General features: G+C 36.9%; 3 protein-coding genes across 3 annotated transcripts; 1 reads left to right on the top strand and 2 right to left on the bottom strand.

The window, feature by feature from the left end:
* Positions 1-706: 706 nt before the first annotated feature.
* Positions 707-6679, bottom strand: fam3a (FAM3 metabolism regulating signaling molecule A). Its single transcript, XM_007556646.2, has 9 exons — positions 6487-6679; positions 6303-6410; positions 5918-5941; positions 5708-5834; positions 4582-4640; positions 4438-4488; positions 4249-4333; positions 3729-3855; positions 707-1870 (listed from the first exon to the last, which is right to left on the bottom strand). The coding sequence occupies exons 1-9, from the start codon at positions 6497-6499 to the stop codon at positions 1772-1774; spliced, it is 693 nt and encodes a 230-aa protein (XP_007556708.1). The 5' UTR covers positions 6500-6679; the 3' UTR covers positions 707-1771.
* Positions 6680-8181: 1502 nt separating this feature from the next.
* LOC103141158 (protein FAM3A-like) lies at positions 8182-13310 on the bottom strand. The gene is made up of 9 exons (XM_016673689.1): positions 13034-13310; positions 11100-11131; positions 10916-11023; positions 10531-10554; positions 10321-10447; positions 9195-9253; positions 9051-9101; positions 8862-8946; positions 8182-8468 (listed from the first exon to the last, which is right to left on the bottom strand). The coding sequence occupies exons 2-9, from the start codon at positions 11110-11112 to the stop codon at positions 8336-8338; spliced, it is 600 nt and encodes a 199-aa protein (XP_016529175.1). The 5' UTR covers positions 11113-11131; positions 13034-13310; the 3' UTR covers positions 8182-8335.
* A 180-nt stretch (positions 13311-13490) lies between these two features.
* idh3g (isocitrate dehydrogenase (NAD(+)) 3 non-catalytic subunit gamma) lies at positions 13491-20433 on the top strand. Its single transcript, XM_007556647.2, has 13 exons — positions 13491-13604; positions 13774-13821; positions 14099-14110; positions 16147-16244; positions 16330-16445; positions 16569-16629; positions 16751-16883; positions 18081-18214; positions 18303-18405; positions 18496-18642; positions 18768-18862; positions 18942-19002; positions 19646-20433. Exons 1-13 carry the CDS (start codon positions 13524-13526, stop codon positions 19745-19747), a joined length of 1191 nt encoding a protein of 396 aa, XP_007556709.1. The 5' UTR covers positions 13491-13523; the 3' UTR covers positions 19748-20433.
* Positions 20434-22166: the final 1733 nt, after the last annotated feature.

Raw genomic sequence — 22166 nt, forward strand, 5'->3', positions numbered from 1 at the left:
GACTAATTAGAAAGTTGGAGTGGTGCAAATATGTCCATTTTTGTCTTCATATAGATAGCTGAGTATTATCTTAGGCGTTCATCAATGTGAAAGGATGGAGGAAGAGACTCTCTGGCGACTGATGTTTGAAAACAGAACTGTGCATCTTCTGTGTGAATGTAGAAGTCTGGGCAGATTGTGTCCATTGCAACCATATGTGTGTTTGTGCAGTAGAATATTTATGTTTTAATTAAATCAAAAACTTTTTACACCATTTGGAGGTACAATATCAACTAAAATTCATAGCAATTATTTAAAAATAGGATGACTAGTTGAAAAATTATATAAAAATATACACAAGTACATGGGCGTCAAAAATAACTTCAACATACAGCGTAGCTCCTCTTCGAACTTTGTGCTCCAGCCAAGTGTTCTGAAATAGCTGAATAAAACTATTACATCACAATTTTACTAACATCATATACCATATCACATTGAAGCACAATGTAACTTATTGTGTTCGTTATGTCATGATTCTAGGATATTTAGTGTAGTTACTTTCAATTCAAAAATATTGCAGATTCACTTCATAACCATAAGAACATAAGCTTAGGAAAAGCAAATGCCTGAAGCAGAATGAACTGAATAACCTCTATCAGATATGAACTTTTGTCGCCCCCTAGAGGCGCTGATCCCGATTGTAGGACATAAAAAAAGAAGACAAATATGGATTTGTTTTCTTTATTCTTCATTAATGATGTCACAATGTAACAGACTGTACTGTTTTTAGAAAATGATATTTACACAAAATTAACAATTGAGTGTTTTAAAATGCACTTGAAGTCAAAAAGTTAAATAGTATATTATTTACATTTTCTTTTTTTCTTAACGGGCTTGAAAGAGGCCAAGTGAATACATTCATTTACGACAAAAAACAAAACAAAAAAAAACACACTCGACCACATGCAAAAGATTGGAAAGAACTCAGTGGAAAAATGTTTCTGGACCTGAGACTGCAGAACCATTCAAGGCAAACTGAAATTGCAACTTGTTTTTTGCGTAGAAAAATTTAAAATAAATAGTTTTATTCTGTTTGTGTATCTTTTAAGGCCAAAGGAATCTGTAAACATGTAGGCAACATCTGGTGCATCAAGTTCTATGGACATTATGGCAGTTAATGCTTGGCAGAACAGCTTTAGTAGAGTCTGAATTACATTTACGATACTATATTTAAGTATGCAAGCATTAAATCTATCCAGAGCCCATGCTAATGACAGAGTACTTCCAGGTTGTTTCTGATATGTTGATTAGGAGTGAGATTTTTTTTTTTTAAATCACAATGTGCAAATATTTAACTGAGTTCTGTTGCTCAAACTTAGAATACACACTCTACGAGCAATTATTTTTTTATTTATTTATGTTTTTAATTAGAGCTTTAGAAATTTCAATTAAGCTATATTCACTCATTAAAGTTACACACTTTGGCCAGCAAACAATTATATCAAGATTTGCTTACCTTGATATAATTTTCATTGTTTCTAGAACATTTCCTCAGCTAAAAAGCAGCTTAGAAAGCTTAGTCTGAAATCCTGTACAAACTGGTTCCAGCTCAAAAATAATCTGTGCATTCAGTTTATTCCTTTTTCCAAAGCAGGACAAAAGAAAATATTACTTGTGTATCCTATGAAGAGCTTCAGGTGTTCAGAAGCTTCTAAGCCTTCTGCAGTCACCTTGTTTCCCTGCTGAGACTTCAGGCGTCGCAGTGACGTCTGAGAGACTATCTGAAGCAGAATTAACTTTCAAGGGGCGGCCGCAGGGGAATACAACCGTCCATCTCCAGGGACTCGGGCCAGCCTTCGTACTTGTTGCTGCTCTTGCTGTTCTTCATACGCTATTGGAAACAAAAACAGCCAAACAGAGCTGATGTCAGCATCTCAGGCCCCAACAGCAGCAGCAGCAGCAGCTATAGCCTAATGGTTTCTACTCTGCTGAACCCAAATGAGCTTCCCAAGTTATATGTGATTCAGTGGTTTTGTAGTAATTTATCCACGTTAATATTATTTTATATTTTTAAGTGAGATCTTGTGCAATATGACTGTAAAATGGAGATAGCTTTGACAACATATAACCATCACATCAGCTGCAGATGCTCTCTGCTGTTTTTAATATTTTTCAGTCTTTAATGAAACCAGTACTTCATTATCTATACGATTTCATTTCAAAGCTGGCTAATGGTTTCACGGCACACTATTTCACTGCTTCTACATTAATCATTTAAACTTCCAACAATGCTTTTATTGTGCTGCTGAGAAGCTTAGCTGTAGTAATGAAAATCTTACTAATGTTGGGTTTTTTAACAGCATAGCCAAGCGGATATGATGACAGAACTTCAATGATTGTTAAAAACAAAACTTAAAATAATTGTGTTTAATTTGTGTTTTTTTTTTTTTTTTTACTAATTCACACAGAAAAAAAAATCTAAATATACATTTAGATAAATAAATACATTTGGATAAAGCTGCAGAGAAATCATATCATTTTTGAAAACATGGTTATGGGATTAATCTGTCTTGTTCTTTTAATCAGAAATAGTTGAACATATTTAAATCGGTTGGTTTCCGGGCAGGAGCAGGCTTTTGAGCACAGCCCATAATTTTTTTTAAAAAAAAGAGAGAGACTGAGGGTAGGAGTCAATCCAAAAGCTTAAAGTTAGCCAGCTTTATCCCTTCCAAAACCAGTTTTGATGTGCGTTTGATTCCACTGCCTCCTGTATCTCCTTTAACCATCTAGGAATTGGTTTCAGGTGAAGTTGAACAAGTTCCCCTCCTTTATTGTTTTTCCACTTTGTGTGACGCAGCAGTACCAACGGTTGCAAAACAGACCCTCACTATCATACCACCATCACCGTGCTCAATAGTTTGAAAGATGTATAGGTCTGAGGCATCACTTCGATTCCTCCAAATATATTGTATGGCAACTTTGTCCAAATAGCTCAAACTTTGGCTCGTCTCACCATAAGGCATTCTCCAGAAGGAGTTTGGCTACTTCATCAATCAAGTTCAATCAATCAAGTTTTTCTTTGGTCCTGGTTCTGGGGGTGCAGAGCAGACCAGAACCAAAACAAACACGACTGCATGCTCCAACAGGACAATGATCCCAAACACACATCAGAACTGAAAACTTCTAGAACGGCTCCGGCCTGAGTTCTATTTAAAATTTATAGAGTATGCTTAAAAGCCTGATCTGTGCCAGGAAGACGATGCATCAGAACTATGTTGAAAGCTTGTTCATGGTTATGAAAGCTACATGGGTTTTTTTGCAGCTAGCCAAATGACATTTACCCAAAGATTATACATATAAATAACAGAGAATAATAATTCACAATAATTCAAACTTGTGCACCTATTTTATTTTTAAGATGAATGTTTAATAGCAATTTTAGTGAGAGTGAAGGTATTTTATTCCCACCTAAAATGAGAATAATTAAACTTCTTATTGGTTACTTTATATACATTTTTAATATAACCTCTGCAGTGGAGAAGAAACCAGCCAGAAACAACTAAAAACAAAAGCCTCAATAGAAGGTGAATAAAAAAAACTAAATTAGGCCAACTTAACCAAAATCATTAAAATAATTTATCCCATAAAGTAAAGCTATTGGCAAATGTAGCACACAGATGGAGCACAGGAGAATGCTGCAGCAGGTCTTTACCAACATCCTGTGCATCAGACTGAGAGTCGGCTCATACCTGCTCGAAGGGGCTCTTGTTCTCGATGCCCTTGGCTCCAACAAACACCCAGCTGTCTCTAAAGGCCAGCTCCTTCACAGCTGTACTACCGAGCTCCTCAAACAAACGTCTAGACTCATCATTCAGTCTGCCAAGACAAACAAAAAAAAACCAAATTGTTAGAGAACTGTGTATGACATGCAAATCAGTACACAAACTAAATGACACACCATTTAAATCTTTTGATGTTTTACAGCTCGTGCATTGGTGTTTTTCCTCTATTTGCACTGGAAATACCAAGTATGTGAATCAGCTGAACAAGATTATTACAAATGAAGCAGCATCATTTACAATATAAATGCATCATTGTTGGTCACAATTTTGCATTTTGTAATCAACAATGCAAAATTGGCTACTCATCCAGTTCTATCAATTAGAGGTTGAAGCAACATGTTCTACATAAAACTTACATTTTTGGGGGGACAATAAATAAATAAGCAGAGTTCTCATACTAAGCTAATCACACATCCTTGATTCTTACTTTGTAGCAGCATCGTCAAAGGAAGCAACAAACACAAGTGTTCCTTCGTGAAGGGGCCGCAGAAACTTCAACAAGTTGGACACATCTGAGAAGAAACGTTAGATAAACTGTGAGTTTCACTTCATGCGTCTTGTGTGCCACTAGAACTGGAATACAGATTAAGCAACATTTCCTGCTGGATTTCATTACCTCCTGCCCACATGTCAAAGGTTTTAGTCTCCAATAGTTCGCCTGTCACCCCTAAACCAAAGAAACAAAGTGTTAAAACTTTACTGCAATCAATAGTTAAAATAAATATAACAGCTTATCATAAGTTGAAGATGAGTCTCTCACCATTCACCAAAGCTATATTAAGTCCTCTACCAACATTGTTCTTCACACTGCTCACTAACCTAAGAGAGACAGAGACACAAGTCTTTAATATAAACTTACAGTGCGTAGCAGAAGTGTTTCTCTTCCTTGAACTTGTACACATTTTGTCACAATATAATGTGCAAAACAGACACATTTTTCTTAGAAATAGAAGTGATAGAAAATTGTGAGTATATATGCGAGATTGAATCCTCTGAATAAAATTCAGTTCACTGCTTTCAGAAGTCAGCTGATCTACATATCAAGTCTACATGTGTGTAATGTAATCTGAATATGAATCCAGCAGTTCTGTGAAGGCCTCAGAGGTTTGTTAGTGAACAAACAGCATCGTGAAAACCAAGGAACACAGCAGACAGGTCAGTCTGGAGCAGTTTAAATCAGAGTTGGGTTGTAAAACACACAATACTGTTCAATCCATCGCCAAAAATACATTAAATACATTAAGTACTACACAAATGAAAACCTACTTAGGGGTAGTTCAGATAAGGAAGGATGGGGAAGTTATCCAGAGTTCATTCAAGTATGAAGGGAGCTAAATGTTTGGTAATCCTGGATGAAAGTCTGTTAGAGATTTTAAAACAGGCAGCAGGACAACAACTCCAAATATGCAGCCACAGCTACAAGGAAACAGTTTGGATCAGGAATGTCCAAACAACAGAAGGGTGATCTTTCTATTTATAACCACATTTTTGAAATTATATCAAACTTTCCTTCCACTGTGTGTGGATCCATCACTTGATATCACAACAAAATACACTAAAGTTAATGTTCTAATGTGGGAAAATATGAAAATGTCTAAGTATCAGGACTTTAGTAGGGCACTGCTAAGGCACATTTCTGCACCTACTTACACTACATTACACACCAACAAGTCAGCAGCGCAAAGGAAAGGCCTAACAAGACAAAAAAATAAAGCACCACCAGACTAAGACAATACTTGCATCAAGCTCCCCTGAGATACTTGGAGGCCTTGTTAGGAAAGCAAAGAAGAAGGAAATGAAAAACATAACAGAGAGAAAGAGAATGAATAAAAAAGGGGAGGCAGGGGAGATAAAGATGTATACGAGGAGAAGAGAAGTCATCTCACATCTTGTCCTCCAAGCAGATTTTGGGGCCAATGACGTTTGCAGCTCCAGACACCAGACGGAAAGCCAAATGCTTTGGAGGACAGGGTGCTGAAAGTCCACATTTGTACCTCCGAGGACGCGGTTCAGCTGAGATAGATTATATATGAGTCAACAATAGTTAAATCACAAACTAACAGAGCATCGGTGCATACTTTGTCTGTTATACTTACACTGGGTTGGCTCCTCTTTTGTGCCTGGAAATATAAACAAGTTTTCTGATTAAATTAAATAGTATCAAAAATAAAACACTTGATTTGATTTTGCTATGCAGTAACCCTGATCCTTCATGTACATCTAATGTTCATCAGAGAAGCCGATTAATCTTTTTCTTTTTCTTTTTTACCAATAGGTTTATCTTTAGTGACTGAAATTTCAGTCATTGAAGATAAAACCCATTATGATGCTTTCAGCTTGGCTTTTCTGTTTAATCAGAAACACAAAACCACAAGAAACTTAAATCTTGAGATCTAACATAAAAACAGCTATAAAAATCTAAAAGTTTTCTTTGATATTTCTGCTTAAACCCACAAAATAAGTGAAGATTACTCATTTTACCAGTGAAGATGTTTCGCACAGATAAACTGCTGTCTCCTCCAAATAATGCGCTTGCGAGCAGCCAGGTGAAGCCCACCAGGAGCAGGACCACCACGCCTCGCAGGGGGGCTGTTAACAGAATCACGACATACAAGTTCAGGCAAAAGACACTTCAGACAAAACTCTCTGAAGACTTACGACTCACCTGTGAGTCTCATGATTCACCGTCTCATAGACCTGTAGACAGGGCAAACAAGAGGTTAGAGTCAGGTACGTTGAGGGAATTTAATATATGTAATAGGGTTCAATTTTAACCATAGTGTAAATCAAAATTGGTTTCTTCAAATTCATTTTTTTAGTCTAAAAAGTTATTTTCTCCTGACTTTTATTACTATATCAGTTGATGCTACAGTTGACAGTTGGTAGTTACTATGGTAGTTACCATGGCAATGCTGTTACTGGTTGGCAGCCAGTAGTAGTGAACTTTGTGTTTTCTTTACAAGTAGTAATTATATGCTGGGTTTCATGTGTATTTTGTCATGTTCTGTATATGGTTTTAACTGTTCTCATAGTTAAAAGGTTGTGTATTTCAGCTGTGTTTAATTTTATAACTTAACTGTTCTGTCAACTGTTCTGTCGTATCTGTACAATTGTTGAAATCTGCTTTTCTTCCAGCTGCAAAACATTTGAGGGCTCCTTCCAAAATATTGTTCATAAGAAAATAAGGGAATGTCACACTTGGTTTCTTCTTTTCGAAGTCTGCCTTGCTGGATTTGCTCCTCTGCTGATGGCCCTCGTCATCCATTTCAACAGGTCTTCAAATGTTTATGTATACTCTTAATGCATTTTCTACAACGCATGGCTAATTTTAATTTTCCCAATCACTACACTTACAAAAAGAGGTCTTAAAAATAATTTCTATTCTTCATACTCCAGGAAAAAGCTTTACTTGCATTAAAGGAATCAAAACCTCCTTAAAACTGCTGAGCAACTTTTTACAAGTTCTCACTGGTATTTTTGATCATTTTTCTTGTGTGATGTCCTTCCAGTTTTTGAAGTTGAGATTACATAGATTCTACAAGGGTATGAATAATTTTGACTGTAACTGTAGTGTTTTAAAGTATTTTATCAGATGATCAAGAGAAAAATGGTCAGGTTTTTTTTAGCATTGCTTGTGGTATTACAAATTCACATAAATCTGCAATGTATGTCAAGAGGAAAGAATGTGGGCCCTTAGAAATTCAGCATTGTCTTACTCTTACAAATGTATGCACACACCCTAGTCAGTGTTTGTCTGAAAGTCTATGAATGACTCCTTTGTTTGATTTACTTGTTTGNAGAAGGAGTTTGGCTACTTCATCAATCAAGTTCAATCAATCAAGTTTTTCTTTGGTCCTGGTTCTGGGGGTGCAGAGCAGACCAGAACCAAAACAAACACGACTGCATGCTCCAACAGGACAATGATCCCAAACACACATCAGAACTGAAAACTTCTAGAACGGCTCCGGCCTGAGTTCTAGTTCAAATTTATAGAGTATGCTTAAAAGCCTGATCTGTGCCAGGAAGACGATGCATCAGAACTATGTTGAAAGCTTGTTCATGGTTATGAAAGCTACATGGGTTTTTTTGCAGCTAGCCAAATGACATTTACCCAAAGATTATACATATAAATAACAGAGAATAATAATTCACAATAATTCAAACTTGTGCACCTATTTTTTTTTTTATGATGAAGGTCTAATAGCAATTTTAGTGAGAGTGAAGGTATTTTATTCCCACCTAAAATGAGAATAATTAAACTTCTTATTGGTTACTTTATATACATTTTTAATATAACCTCTGCAGTGGAGAAGAAACCAGCCAGAAACAACTAAAAACAAAAGCCTCAATAGAAGGTGAATAAAAAAAACTAAATTAGGCCAACTTAACCAAAATCATTAAAATAATTTATCCCATAAAGTAAAGCTATTGGCAAATGTAGCACACAGATGGAGCACAGGAGAATGCTGCAGCAGGTCTTTACCAACATCCTGTGCATCAGACTGAGAGTCGGCTCATACCTGCTCGAAGGGGCTCTTGTTCTCGATGCCCTTGGCTCCAACAAACACCCAGCTGTCTCTAAAGGCCAGCTCCTTCACAGCTGTACTACCGAGCTCCTCAAACAAACGTCTAGACTCATCATTCAGTCTGCCAAGACAAACAAAAAAAAACCAAATTGTTAGAGAACTGTGTATGACATGCAAATCAGTACACAAACTAAATGACACACCATTTAAATCTTTTGATGTTTTACAGCTCGTGCATTGGTGTTTTTCGTTTATTTGCACTGGGAATTCCAAGTATGAGAATCAGCTGAACAAGATTATTACAAATGAAGCAGCATCATTTACAATATAAATGCATCATTGTTGGTCACAATTTTGCATTTTGTAATCAACAATGCAAAATTGGCTACTCATCCAGTTCTATCAATTAGAGGTTGAAGCAACATGTTCTACATAAAACTTACATTTTTGGGGGGACAATAAATAAATAAGCAGAGTTCTCATACTAAGCTAATCACACATCCTTGATTCTTACTTTGTAGCAGCATCGTCAAAGGAAGCAACAAACACAAGTGTTCCTTCGTGAAGGGGCCGCAGAAACTTCAACAAGTTGGACACATCTGAAAAGAAACGTTAGATAAAGTGCGAGTTTCACTTCATTCGTCTTGTGTGCCACTAGGACTGGAATACAGATTAAGCAACATTTCCTGCTGGATTTCATTACCTCCTGCCCACATGTCAAAGGTTTTAGTCTCCAATAGTTCACCTGTCACCCCTAAACCAAAGAAACAAAGTGTTAAAACTTTACTGCAATCAATAGTTAAAATAAATATAACAGTTTATCATAAGTTGAAGATGAGTCTCTCACCATTCACCAAAGCTATATTAAGTCCTCTACCAACATTGTTCTTCACACTGCTCACTAACCTAAGAGAGACAGAGACACAAGTCTTTAATATAAACTTACAGTGCGTAGCAGAAGTGTTTCTCTTCCTTGAACTTGTACACATTTTGTCACAATATAATGTGCAAAACAGACACATTTTTCTTAGAAATAGAAGTGATAGAAAATTGTGAGTATATATGCGAGATTGAATCCTCTGAATAAAATTCAGTTCACTGCTTTCAGAAGTCAGCTGATCTACATATCAAGTCTACATGTGTGTAATGTAATCTGAATATGAATCCAGCAGTTCTGTGAAGGCCTCAGAGGTTTGTTAGTGAACAAACAGCATCGTGAAAACCAAGGAACACAGCAGACAGGTCAGTCTGGAGCAGTTTAAATCAGAGTTGGGTTGTAAAACACACAATACTGTTCAATCCATCGCCAAAAATACATTAAATACATTAAGTACTACACAAATGAAAACCTACTTAGGGGTAGTTCAGATAAGGAAGGATGGGGAAGTTATCCAGAGTTCATTCAAGTATGAAGGGAGCTAAATGTTTGGTAATCCTGGATGAAAGTCTGTTAGAGATTTTAAAACAGGCAGCAGGACAACAACTCCAAATATGCAGCCACAGCTACAAGGAAACAGTTTGGATCAGGAATGTCCAAACAACAGAAGGGTGATCTTTCTATTTATAACCACATTTTTGAAATTATATCAAACTTTCCTTCCACTGTGTGTGGATCCATCACTTGATATCACAACAAAATACACTAAAGTTAATGTTCTAATGTGGGAAAATATGAAAATGTCTAAGTATCAGGACTTTAGTAGGGCACTGCTAAGGCACATTTCTGCACCTACTTACACTACATTACACACCAACAAGTCAGCAGCGCAAAGGAAAGGCCTAACAAGACAAAAAAATAAAGCACCACCAGACTAAGACAATACTTGCATCAAGCTCCCCTGAGATACTTGGAGGCCTTGTTAGGAAAGCAAAGAAGAAGGAAATGAAAAACATAACAGAGAGAAAGAGAATGAATAAAAAAGGGGAGGCAGGGGAGATAAAGATGTATACGAGGAGAAGAGAAGTCATCTCACATCTTGTCCTCCAAGCAGATTTTGGGGCCAATGACGTTTGCAGCTCCAGACACCAGACGGAAAGCCAAATGCTTTGGAGGACAGGGTGCTGAAAGTCCACATTTGTACCTCCGAGGACGCGGTTCAGCTGAGATAGATTATATATGAGTCAACAATAGTTAAATCACAAACTAACAGAGCATCGGTGCATACTTTGTCTGTTATACTTACACTGGGTTGGCTCCTCTCTTGTGCCTGGAAATATAAACAAGTTTTCTGATTAAATTAAATAGTATCAAAAATAAAACACTTGATTTGATTTTGCTATGCAGTAACCCTGATCCTTCATGTACATCTAATGTTCATCAGAGAAGCCGATTAATCTTTTTCTTTTTCTTTTTTACCAATAGGTTTATCTTTAGTGACTGAAATTTCAGTCATTGAAGATAAAACCCATTATGATGCTTTCAGCTTGGCTTTTCTGTTTAATCAGAAACACAAAACCACAAGAAACTTAAATCTTGAGATCTAACATAAAAACATCTATAAAAATCTAAAAGTTTCCTTTGATATTTCTGCTTAAACCCACAAAATAAGTGAAGATGACTCATTTTACCAGTGAAGATGTTTCGCACAGATAAACTGCTGTCTCCTCCAAATAATGCGCTTGCGAGCAGCCAGGTGAAGCCCACCAGGAGCAGGACCACCACGCCTCGCAGGGGGGCTGTTAACAGAATCACGACATACAAGTTCAGGCAAAAGACACTTCAGACAAAACTCTCTGAAGACTTACGACTCACCTGTGAGTCTCATGATTCACCGTCTCATAGACCTGTAGACAGGGCAAACAAGAGGTTAGAGTCAGGTACGTTGAGGGAATTTAATATATGTAATAGGGTTCAATTTTAACCATAGTGTAAATCAAAATTGGTTTCTTCAAATTCATTTTTTTAGTCTAAAAAGTTATTTTCTCCTGACTTTTATTACTATATCAGTTGATGCTACAGTTGACAGTTGGTAGTTACTATGGTAGTTACCATGGCAATGCTGTTACTGGTTGGCAACCAGTAGTAGTGAACAGTAATTATATGCTGGGTTTCATGTGTATTTTGTCATGTTCTGTATATGGTTTTAACTGTTCTCATAGTTAAAAGGTTGTGTATTTCAGCTGTGTTTAATTTTATAACTTAACTGTTCTGTCAACTGTTCTGTCGTATCTGTACAATTGTTGAAATCTGCTTTTCTTCCAGCTGCAAAACATTTGAGGGCTCCTTCCAAAATATTGTTCATAAGAAAATAAGGGAATGTCACACTTGGTTTCTTCTTTTCGAAGTCTGCCTTGCTGGATTTGCTCCTCTGCTGATGGCCCTCGTCATCCATTTCAACAGGTCTTCAAATGTTTATGTATACTCTTAATGCATTTTCTACAACGCATAGCTAATTTTAATTTTCCCCAATCACTACACTTACAAAAAGAGGTCTTAAAAATAATTTCTATTCTTCATACTCCAGGAAAAAGCTTTACTTGCATTAAAGCAATCAAAACCTCCTTAAAACTGCTGAGCAACTTTTTACAAGTTCTCACTGGTATTTTTGATCATTTTTCTTGTGTGATGTCCTTCCAGTTTTTGAAGTTGAGATTACATAGATTCTACAAGGGTATGAATAATTTTGACTGTAACTGTAGTGTTTTAAAGTATTTTATCAGATGATCAAGAGAAAAATGGTCAGGTTTTTTTTAGCATTGCTTGAGATATTACAAATTCACATAAATCTGCAATGTATGTCAAGAGGAAAGAATGTGGGCCCTTAAAAATTCAGCATTGTCTTACTCTTACAAATGTACGCACACACCCTAGTCAATGTTTGTCTGAATGTCTATGAATGACTCCTTTGTTTGATTTACTTGTTTGATTAACAATCATATTCAAATTTTATTTATATTTCAGCAGCACTTTATGCCATGTATAGTATTTGAATCAGGTGTGGCGAAGCAGAGACAACAAAAACATGAAGGACGGTGGGCCTTGAGGACTGAAAAATGGTTTTAAATCATGTCCTACTGGTCTCAAGCAAGTCCGGATGTTTGAAAGCAGTTAGATTTCTCAATCTATGAAGTAGTTTGTAAACTTTCTAAGAACAAGAGACCTCCGTAAAGAATTTTTCAAGTTCCCTCATGCTGAGTTTTAATCCAAGGTCAGATTAATGATGCTGTTGAAATAACAGAAAGGTCCCTTGAAGTCAAAATTCCTAGATGAAAAGTTTGAGCTCTTTAAGAGTCACTGACTTCACCTTCAAAGAAATCTGTTCTTTTTACATATGAATAAATTAATTAAGCAAAATATATAAACCCCCACCCTCACAGATGGTGTCAATGAATATGGTGTAAAAGAATGCTTACACCATAAATTAAATTTTTAGTGTGTAATAAGTCTAAATTATGATTTTAACCTTTTAAACTGAATGAAATAAACTGACTTTTCAGTTATCTTCTCATTTCTTTACATGCAACTTTCTGAAGGCATTAGAGAATGTATTTCTGTGAAATGGTTAAGATTTCTTTTGGAGTGTAGGTATATAGCTGCTGAAATTATAATAGTCTGCCATAAGTAAACATATGTTGATATGTTTATATATCAACATATATATATAATCTAGACAAACAGAAACGAACGCGTAAGTCATATACCTGGTTTCTCGTATTCATAACTTAAATTAAAATAGGAAATCTTACCTACTTTATCTAGTCCTAAGGTGAGCGAGCGTTGATTTAAGCTCGTCACCTTTGATGGGACGCAGCCGCACAAATTAATCAGTCACTACCCTTTGCACCGGACTTTCAGTGTTTTCTACGCAGTTTATTCATTGAGACGGCTTAACAGGCATATCCTAGACTAAAGAAACCGAAATCCAAAATCCCAGTGTGCGTTTTATGATGAGCGTTGTCGGCAAAACGAGGAAAAACTGATTATTTTCATCCTGTTCACTTCCGGATGTGCCCAAATCCAGTCGGTACGCATTGAGCATGCGCAAAACTGCTCACGTGGGCATTACATTATCTCTATTTTTTTTTTTAGCTTTGTATTTATTTTCAAGCTGTCTTTAAAAATGTTAAAATACATATATTTGTTTTTTTTTTAAATAAAAAAAATTAATAAGAGCGAATATAAAAAACATAGGAGACACTTGCACTCGCACGCGACGGCTGCTTCCTCATAATCAAGATGGCTGCTCACAGTGCTGTGCTTTCTGTCTCTAGGATTATAAATCCTCTCTGGGGTCGACACTTGGGAAATACAGTTAAAGTAAGACGAAACATCTTGTTCTGTTGTATCATTCTGTAATTTTATCCTTAGACTGAAGTCACTGTTTATATTTTTCTACTAGACACAAGGTCAAATAATATAACATCAGTGCCACCCTGTGAGTATTTTGGGGGTTCACTCAAAAATCTCATATTGTTAAACTTTTCAGGTATTTGGAACAACTTTGACAAGTCACCGGACTAAAACACTTCATGTTGTGAGTATCTGAGACTGTCCTGGCAGAAACAGAATTAAATCTTAGTTGTTGTTTTTTTTTTTTTTACTCGACTCAATACAAAATGCCTAAATCAACACTGCTGCTCTCTGATTTCTGTCGATAAACCATACTGCATTTTCACTTTCTATGGGGTCATGGGAGTGTCAGAAAATGTCCTGTGTTCATTTATCACATTTTTGGTTTTTAATAAGTTCTTGTATGTCTCAATCAAACTGATGATTATTCTCCCTTCCTTATCTTTCTTCTTTATCAACAGAGCGACAACATCGTAAGTAGCTGACTTTTGATTTAGCCTGCTTTGGGTTAAAATGCATGACTGGACTTATTGTTTGTTGGAAGGAATGCATCAATTTATCAGTCTGAGACTGGGATCATCTGATTTTTCTAGCCAGTCATGCTGAATAATCACAAAGGCATTTTACTCATTTACATTAAATGCATTAAATTAAAACCGTCCATCATTTTGTTTATAAACACATCTACTAGGTGCTTGCATGTTGGTTCAATTACTTAAGTTTGCTAAAAGTCATAAAATGTTGGCCACATACTTTTCTGCATAAATCTGGATAATCTTTTTATTCCTTAATGTTTAATCAGATTCTAAATTTTTACCTGCATAAAATAAGTTTCATAACTTTGTTTTATTGCATGTGTGGCAGGGGGGAGCTTAGATCTCAAACCTTTTGTGTAAAACCTGATTGGTGTCTTTCCATTCTTCATGCAACTGTACTGTATATTTAAGAACATTTGCAATACATGGAAGATTGATCAGTTTGTATCACATGAAGTGTTCAAGTAATTCAGTAAATGTGCACTTATATTCAAAATAATTCATAACTATTCTAATAGTTATTCCAGTTGTGCCAGATTGATATTAAAATACTTTACACCAACGTTAACAGTTTAAAAAAAACAGTTTTTTTCCCCCTTTGTACCTGTTGGGTATTCTAACCTGTACATGTAAACAACCAAAGAGGGAGAGTCTCAGTGGTGCCTCAGGACAACTCCAACTTGTCCCCCTGCAGCAGCCTAGTTTCATTGAAAGCAGGGTGGGGGTCAGTCATAAAACAAAAACTTAAAGATAAGGGGCAGAGCGGTTTCTCTGAACTAGCTGAAACCGGTTTCTCCAACAACAGGATGGTCCACCTGACCTTGTTTCCAGCTTAGAGTAGAGACACAAATTTATTCATGAGATAACCATTTGCAAAATTCTGACAGTGCCTTAATTGCAAACAATTGGTACCTTTATGGTGTTTTAGTTCACTGTTGCATGACAGCTGACTTTCTTGTCAGGATTGTTTGAAGTTCTCAATTCACAATAGTGAGCAGTAGTAAATGGATCTTTTTGAGCTAGATAAGATGACTTTTATATATTTCATAAAGTTTTCACAAGTCTTTATAAAACTTGTGGCTATTTACGTTGCAAATGAAATATCTCTTTTGTGGTTATGTGTGACCAACATGACAAAACTATCTAAAGACAATTTTCAGAATAAAATCTAGACCACAATTTCTCAGTGCAAAAATATAGAGAAACACTTTACAACCACAAACTTTAAACTACTAATAAAAATATGTAAGGATTAACTTGAATGTATTCAGCCTGAGTCATTAGTTTTAGAACCGCTCTTTTTTTAAAATCTTTTATTAAAATGCTTTATAGCTCAAACTAAGGCAGATTTGAGAAATGATTGAGAACTTATGAATAGCAACTTTTTTTTTTCTGTCCACAGATTTTCAGTTGGATTTGGGTCTAGACTTTGATTGGGCCATGTGCTTTGATCTAAACCATTTCATTATAGTTCAACCAGCAAACAGTTAATTACAGCAATCTAATTGACTAGAAATGAAGGTATGGTTCCTTTTTCCTGAGTCAGTATACTCTTAGAGGTACAATGGAATGTTTAGATCAAAATATATTTACCTTAAAATGTCCTAGTCAAAGTCCAGACCTAAATCCAATTGAGAATGTAATTTTACACTTGAAAGTTGAAAGCATATCCTGTCCAATAGAATCAACATTTAATACTCAAGACTCAACATTCAACCAATGTCAGACTACTTAGCCCAGCACAAAAACTGTATTTTAAATTAAAAGTTAAATTATAGCACTTTGGAAATGATTTAACAATTTAAACATGTTTGGCATTTGTAAATGCTTGCTTCATTTTTTTATTGATTAGTGTACTACTAAAGTGCACAGCCTTTCAACTCCTTTGTAGCCTATTAATTCAAGTTAGCAAAACAGCAGGACTCCTGTTGTGTTAAAATAGTTAATACGGGGTTTCATGGTGGTATTTGCAGCCGCCTCCTGCAAAGTACGGAGGTCGACACACCGTGACGCTGATACCCGGGGATGGAATCGGTCCAGAGCTTCTGAGTCACGTTAGAGAGGTTTTCAGGTTAGTTCCCTCAGAGCTAAATCCTGATTAGACTCGACTATAAAAAGATGACGACCCCCTTCATCACTGGTAATCACGCCTGTAGGTTCAGCTGTGTGCCTGTGGACTTTGAGGTGGTGCATGTCAACTCAGCGCTGGAGGCCGAGGACGATATCGATAACGCCATTACCGCCATCCGCCGAAATGGAGTTGCTCTTAAGGGTAAGCTAAGCTTTTAGCCCCATTCAGACCGTAAAAATGTGAGGGGAGGAGGGGCAACATGTTATTCATCATAACGCCACATTACTGCAGTCTAACTTCAGAATTACCCAACCCTCCTGTTAGGCAACATAGAGACCAAACATACCATGCCGCCATCTGTGAAATCCAGAAATAATCTCCTACGGTAGGTGTGGATAAAATATTTAGCTCCCTTGATAAATGCCCTGTTTTGTCAGATGGCTCACCTTTCTAACTTAATTTGGTCCCCTGCGTGCGCTCGGTCGATCATTTTTCTCCTTCAACAGCACAAGCTTGGATCTGTATGCCAACGTGATGCACTGCCAGTCCCTCCCTGGAGTCCAAACTCGGCACAAGAACATCGACATCATGATCATTAGGGAGAACACAGAAGGGGAATACAGCAGTCTGGAGCACGAGGTCAGACTGGGAGAAATAAATCAGTGCTCCGCTGCTGTTGCTTTGTTGGACTTCTACTTTTCCTCCCACTGTTTTATAGTTTCTTTTTTTTTTTTTTTTACTTAAATGCTGCCATTTATATAAGCTTGAAAATACAGAAACGGCTTGCTCAAACTCAGCTGCTGACATGAATCAATACTGACTTCATTAAACTGCCTAAACTGGTGCAGCTGTCTCAGTAAGCAGTAGATTAGGTTTGTTAGTCAGATCTAATTTAGGTGTGATGAGAAGATGAACCCACTATTACCTCACATGTAATCATGAAAATCTATTTTCAGTGACAGTAATATGTTGAACAGAAGAGTGTTGGATTTTTACTTGGAGAATCTACTGTGAGTTCAATTATTCTTGATTTCTCTCTTCTCAATTTTTTTTTCATGTTTTTTTTTTTTATTTATTTAATTTGTTGTTTCAGCCAGATCAAGTTTAAGGTTCAGTCAGTTCAACCCCCCACTGTGAACAACGCTGGTGCACGACTCCCTATGAGCAGGAATAAATATCCACTTGAATTAGTATCAGAGTTCAGAATATAGAAGGATGGAGAGCTGAAAGGTTCATCACATTACAGTAGCAACATGAAAGGCTTTTTATCACACATACGCATATTTCCGCTTGCAAATAAGTGGGAAAAAAATATTTTCAGGGTTAAAGTGGAGGTTGGATTACCACCGTCTCAATCTAAAGTCGCATTTCCATTTAGCTTCCATGATTTTTTTTTTTTTTTTTCCACTTTCAGTTAAAATGCATTCTCTTTGTATGAGCATGTTAATGTTTCTAGGTTCTTCGTTTATGCAACTTCTTTCCACCTTTTCTACTCTGCACTATTGCTGATAATAAATGCGGCGCTGTCGGTCTGGTTGATTTGACTGGTGTAATGATTGAGTTCCGCCATTAAAGACCTTTGACATGTTTTGAAGGTTTAAAAAGAGGCGGAGCGTTTGCTATGACACAAGTTTGTTGAAACATCAACATAGGAAAGTCGCTGTGCTTGTGGTGATTTGAACCTTAGACTTTACCCAGCATATTGGCACATTGTAGAGTCATGACTGCCTTATTCATTTCCTCAGATCACCATCTTGTTTTTAAGGTGTCATTTGAAAACATTATTAGAACTGTACTGGCTATTTAAGACATAATTTATCTGTTTTTTTGTCTTAGAGTGTGTCGGGGGTAGTGGAGTGTCTGAAGATCATCACTAGGACCAATTCCCTCCGGATTGCCGAGTATGCGTTTCAACTGGCTCGGGAGAAAGGTCGCCGCAGGGTCACTGCAGTGCATAAAGCCAATATCATGTGAGTGACTTCGACTCCAAATAGTCCAACCCTTCGTTATTTTTTTATTTTATTTTTGGAATATCCATCGGTTTGTTCGTCACCACAGGAAGCTTGGAGACGGCTTGTTTCTGCAGTGCTGCAGGGAAGTGGCCTCTGGATACCCTGACATCACTTTCGACAGCATGATCGTGGATAACACCACCATGCAGGTGGAAATCTTAATGAGTCTGGATTTAGTGTGGCAGTTTTCAAAAATATATATATTTTTTTTCTTACTGTGATTTCTTCTGCATTTCCAGCTTGTGTCCAAACCCCAACAGTTTGACGTGATGGTGATGCCTAATCTGTATGGGAACGTTGTCAGCAACGTGTGCGCCGGCCTGGTGGGAGGGCCTGGCCTTGTGCCTGGTGCTAATTATGGTCGGGCCTACGCCGTGTTTGAAACGGTAAGTGACTGTAAATTAGCAGCATAGTTAAGTCTGTCACTTTAAAAATATGTATATGTGTTTTTTTACATAAAATATTTAAGAGGTTAATTTCTCTTTCTTTCTCTCTATGTTGTGGATCTCAGGCTACAAGGAACACAGGGAAAAGTGTTGCAGGGAAAAACATTGCTAACCCCACTGCTATGCTGCTGGCCAGTTGCATGATGCTGGACCACCTCAAGTACGTTCTACTCGTATAGATAAAAGATATAGCATTGCCAGTACATAAAGCTAATAACACTTTCTGCTTTTTTGTCTAGGCTTTACGACTATGCCAACTTGATAAGGAATGCAGTACTCACCACAATGAATGAAACTAGGGTGAGTCCACTAAAGCTGAGCATGCTGTCAAGCTGGTGTAGAATTTGCATCTTTTGTTATGAAAATAAGTTTTATACTGTATAATTTCTCAGTCCTGGAGATAGAAGTGACAGTACAAAGTACAATTTTGTTTGCACGGCACCTTTCACAGATAAAAACCTCAAAGTTCTTCACAAAACACATAATCAAATTAACTCAAAAGCCTGTCTGTACAAATGGGCTTTTCAAAATGATCAATGGAATCGATACAATATAAAAACAATGGTAGAAAATTCCACATTCAGGGAACAGCAGCTTGAAACTACCGATCCCCACGGGTTTCAAATGGAGCATGTGGAGCCAACCAAAGCCTCTGATCAGCGGCGCTCCTAGCTCTGAGGCTTAAACATGTTGTATACATACTGGGGGGCCTGATCATGCAGAGCCCTAAAAGTTAAAACAAAAATTTTAAACTGGAATCTAAAACAAACTGGTAACCAGTGAAGAGCAGCAAAGACATGAGTTATACGAGCTCCCTTTGCAGAACAGTTCAAATCCTCAATTAAAAAAAGCCTGAAATTATTTAAAATCTCCAAGAATCATATATGTTTTTGTTTTAATGGGATTGTGGCTGTTTGTTTACGTCGTGCTCTTGTGGTTGCAGTTGCACACAGCGGATCTGGGGGGTCAGGGCACCACATCCGAGGTGGTCCAATCCGTCATGAGGGTCATCCAGAGCAAAGGACAGCTCACTGCAGACATCTAATGGGTCTCTGTCGACGCTGCTTCAGCAGTGTGGAATCATGGGTATGGAGCCGAGCAGCCTGTACAATATGAAAAACAGGACTTACAAGCATTTCTGTTCAAATCCCTTAACAGTTAAAAAAAATTCACGAGTTAAGAAAATACAGTATCACTCCTATCGGATAATAAAAACTACTGTAATTTTTTTTTTTTTCCCTGGAAGTTTTGCGTTGAGATGTTTATCAGTGCATCATCATATTGGGGCCTTCTTCTTTTTTTTTTTTAACTGTTTCACAACAACTACATATTGGAGGCAGTAATAACGTCTGTATCATTTGGCTGCCTTGTCTTCTCTCTGCTTTCTTATACGAGTTATTTATTTTTCATGCTAAAGTTACACAGCATCTTTCTGGAATCAACTTAAATGCTAAGTGATCATGTAAAGTCTTTTTTTGTCATAACAGATTGCTTCTGAAATGCAATCTGTGATTTAAAAAAAAAACAAAAAAAAACTGGTTCAGCTATATGTGATATCCAAACAGACCAGACTAGATCAAGTAACTGCTGTGACTGAAGTTTTTTCGCTGATATTTTCCACAATATTTGACAAAATCAATTAGATCAGAGTTTAACCAGACAAATGTTTTTAAAGCAGAGGGTCACGGTTACTGTATAATGTGCTATCAATAAAGAAATGTGTCTCCAATGCGTCTTTTGTAAAGAGGTTTGAATATAAAGCATTATTCAAAGCAGGTTGAAGTACAGTGCCTCACTGCAATATATCCTCAATATGTTCACATTTTTGTCAATTACCAAAAAGAATGTAAAATGTATTTTATGGGACTTTAGGAGAAAAATTACACAAAATAGAACATGGTAGTGATGTGGGATGGAAAATGAGGAATTGCTTTGAATTTCTTTGTTTGCAACCCCTTAAAAAATGCTGCTGCGTTTGTGTGAATTCAGACTCATCTACCGTACTACATGTAAACAAAGTGCGTGTGTGCTTTAATCTCAGCATCACTCCAACTGCTCTGCGAATGTCTCAGATGTAAGAGAACATTAGTAAACGTTTAGTATCTGAAGACATTTCCCTAAAGAAGGACCTTCATCTGCACATGCAATGAAAAAAAATGACTGAGAATTGATGCCACTTTTACTTGATTATTTGTTAATGTTACAAAAACAACTTGCATGTTTCTTCTTCCACTTTTTTTTTTTTACTGTGCCCTTTTTTGTTGATGAATCACATTAAAGTGCAGAAAAAATTAAAAAGTATATTTATTTTTGCAGTGCACTTTAATTTTGGATGACCAATCAATGGATGTTTATCGGAAACATAATGTGGATGCAGCTCTGCAACAAGATTCTTTGCAAAACAGAAAAGAGCCTTGCTATTAATTTTTACCCAAGTTACACCACTAAACAGCTTATTTTTTATAAGATTTATCATGTTGCTTCAAACTTTGGTCTTTTCTCCAGATGATATTTCTCCTAAGCTCACTGATCCTTCTGCTTGTTTTAAAATTTCATGCATCATTACCATCTGACCTGCATTGTTGGACGATAGTCTGCTGATTTACATTTCATCACTAGGTGGCAACAAGTGGCAACTTTCTGCAGCTGCTGTGGTGTGAAGGACTCAGTTGCATAAGTTTAACAGTTAAGAACAAAACACTAAATGGAGGCTGTTTTATTAATTTTGCCGCATTTTTATTTAAATTAACCGTTGACAGTTAATTTGTTCCTAAAATCGAGCTTTCACTTATTTTTCCTCTAGTTTACACATAGAAAAAGATTACATCTTCCAACACCTTCTGCTAAAATTATCCACTTTTTTCTGTTTTTAGTTATAACTCCTAATAAGCGCAGTGGTTTTTGTTGGATCCGGAGCTATGACCACACAGACAGTGAGATAAATTGCCAAGCAAATAGTCGTGATAGTGGCGCATTGATCAGGACTGACGTCTTGGTGACGCTCTGCACAAATAATCGCGGTCCACCTCTTTCCGTGATAAGACCGTCGGTCATGAGGTCACATCTGAATGCAATGATGCTGAACGATTTATCATCGTCCGACCGGTTTTGTGTGGGAAAGTTGCAAACTTCTCCCTTTGTTTGAACATTTGCGTACGGTACAGAGAACTCCTTAGAGATTAGGCCTTTTCTTCTGCAGATTGTCTGTGGGGATCAGCAACACAATTAGGTCCTGCAGTGTGTGGAAGAAGTGTGGAGGAAATAGCTGCAGGTGAGCACTTCGGTGTTTGCCAGTTGTCTGTCTGTAATGGTTTGACTGCCCGTTCATTCATGTCAATTATTTACTCTGCGGAGACAGCCGACTGGCTCTGAGATGGTTCCACTCTATTTCACTTACAACCTGTTTTATTATACTTTCTGCATTTGCTCTTCTGCTCCAAAGCAGCTTTTTTCAATCAGTGTAA

Source organism: Poecilia formosa, unplaced genomic scaffold, assembly GCF_000485575.1.
Source record: "Poecilia formosa unplaced genomic scaffold, Poecilia_formosa-5.1.2 Scaffold80, whole genome shotgun sequence".
NCBI lineage: Eukaryota > Metazoa > Chordata > Actinopteri > Cyprinodontiformes > Poeciliidae > Poecilia > Poecilia formosa.

What these genes read in the sequence shown, in the direction of transcription:
- fam3a (XM_007556646.2), bottom strand. An exon ending in TTTGACGATGCTGCTACAAA is followed by an intron (nt 3,856 to 4,248) that starts GTAAGAATCAAG and finishes TTGTCTTGGCAG; the next exon opens with ACTGAATGATGAGTCTAGAC. An exon ending in ACAAGAGCCCCTTCGAGCAG is followed by an intron (nt 1,871 to 3,728) that starts GTATGAGCCGAC and finishes TGTTTCCAATAG; the next exon opens with CGTATGAAGAACAGCAAGAG.
- LOC103141158 (XM_016673689.1), bottom strand. An exon ending in AAGAGAGGAGCCAACCCAGT is followed by an intron (nt 10,448 to 10,530) that starts GTAAGTATAACA and finishes AATCTATCTCAG; the next exon opens with CTGAACCGCGTCCTCGGAGG. An exon ending in TAATATAGCTTTGGTGAATG is followed by an intron (nt 9,102 to 9,194) that starts GTGAGAGACTCA and finishes TCTTTGGTTTAG; the next exon opens with GGGTGACAGGTGAACTATTG.
- idh3g (XM_007556647.2), top strand. Translation starts at nt 13,524, where the DNA reads ATGGCTGCTCACAGTGCTGTGCTTTCTGTCTCTAGGATTATAAATCCT. An exon ending in ACAGCAGTCTGGAGCACGAG is followed by an intron (nt 16,884 to 18,080) that starts GTCAGACTGGGA and finishes TTTTTGTCTTAG; the next exon opens with AGTGTGTCGGGGGTAGTGGA. An exon ending in ATGATGCTGGACCACCTCAA is followed by an intron (nt 18,863 to 18,941) that starts GTACGTTCTACT and finishes TTTTTTGTCTAG; the next exon opens with GCTTTACGACTATGCCAACT.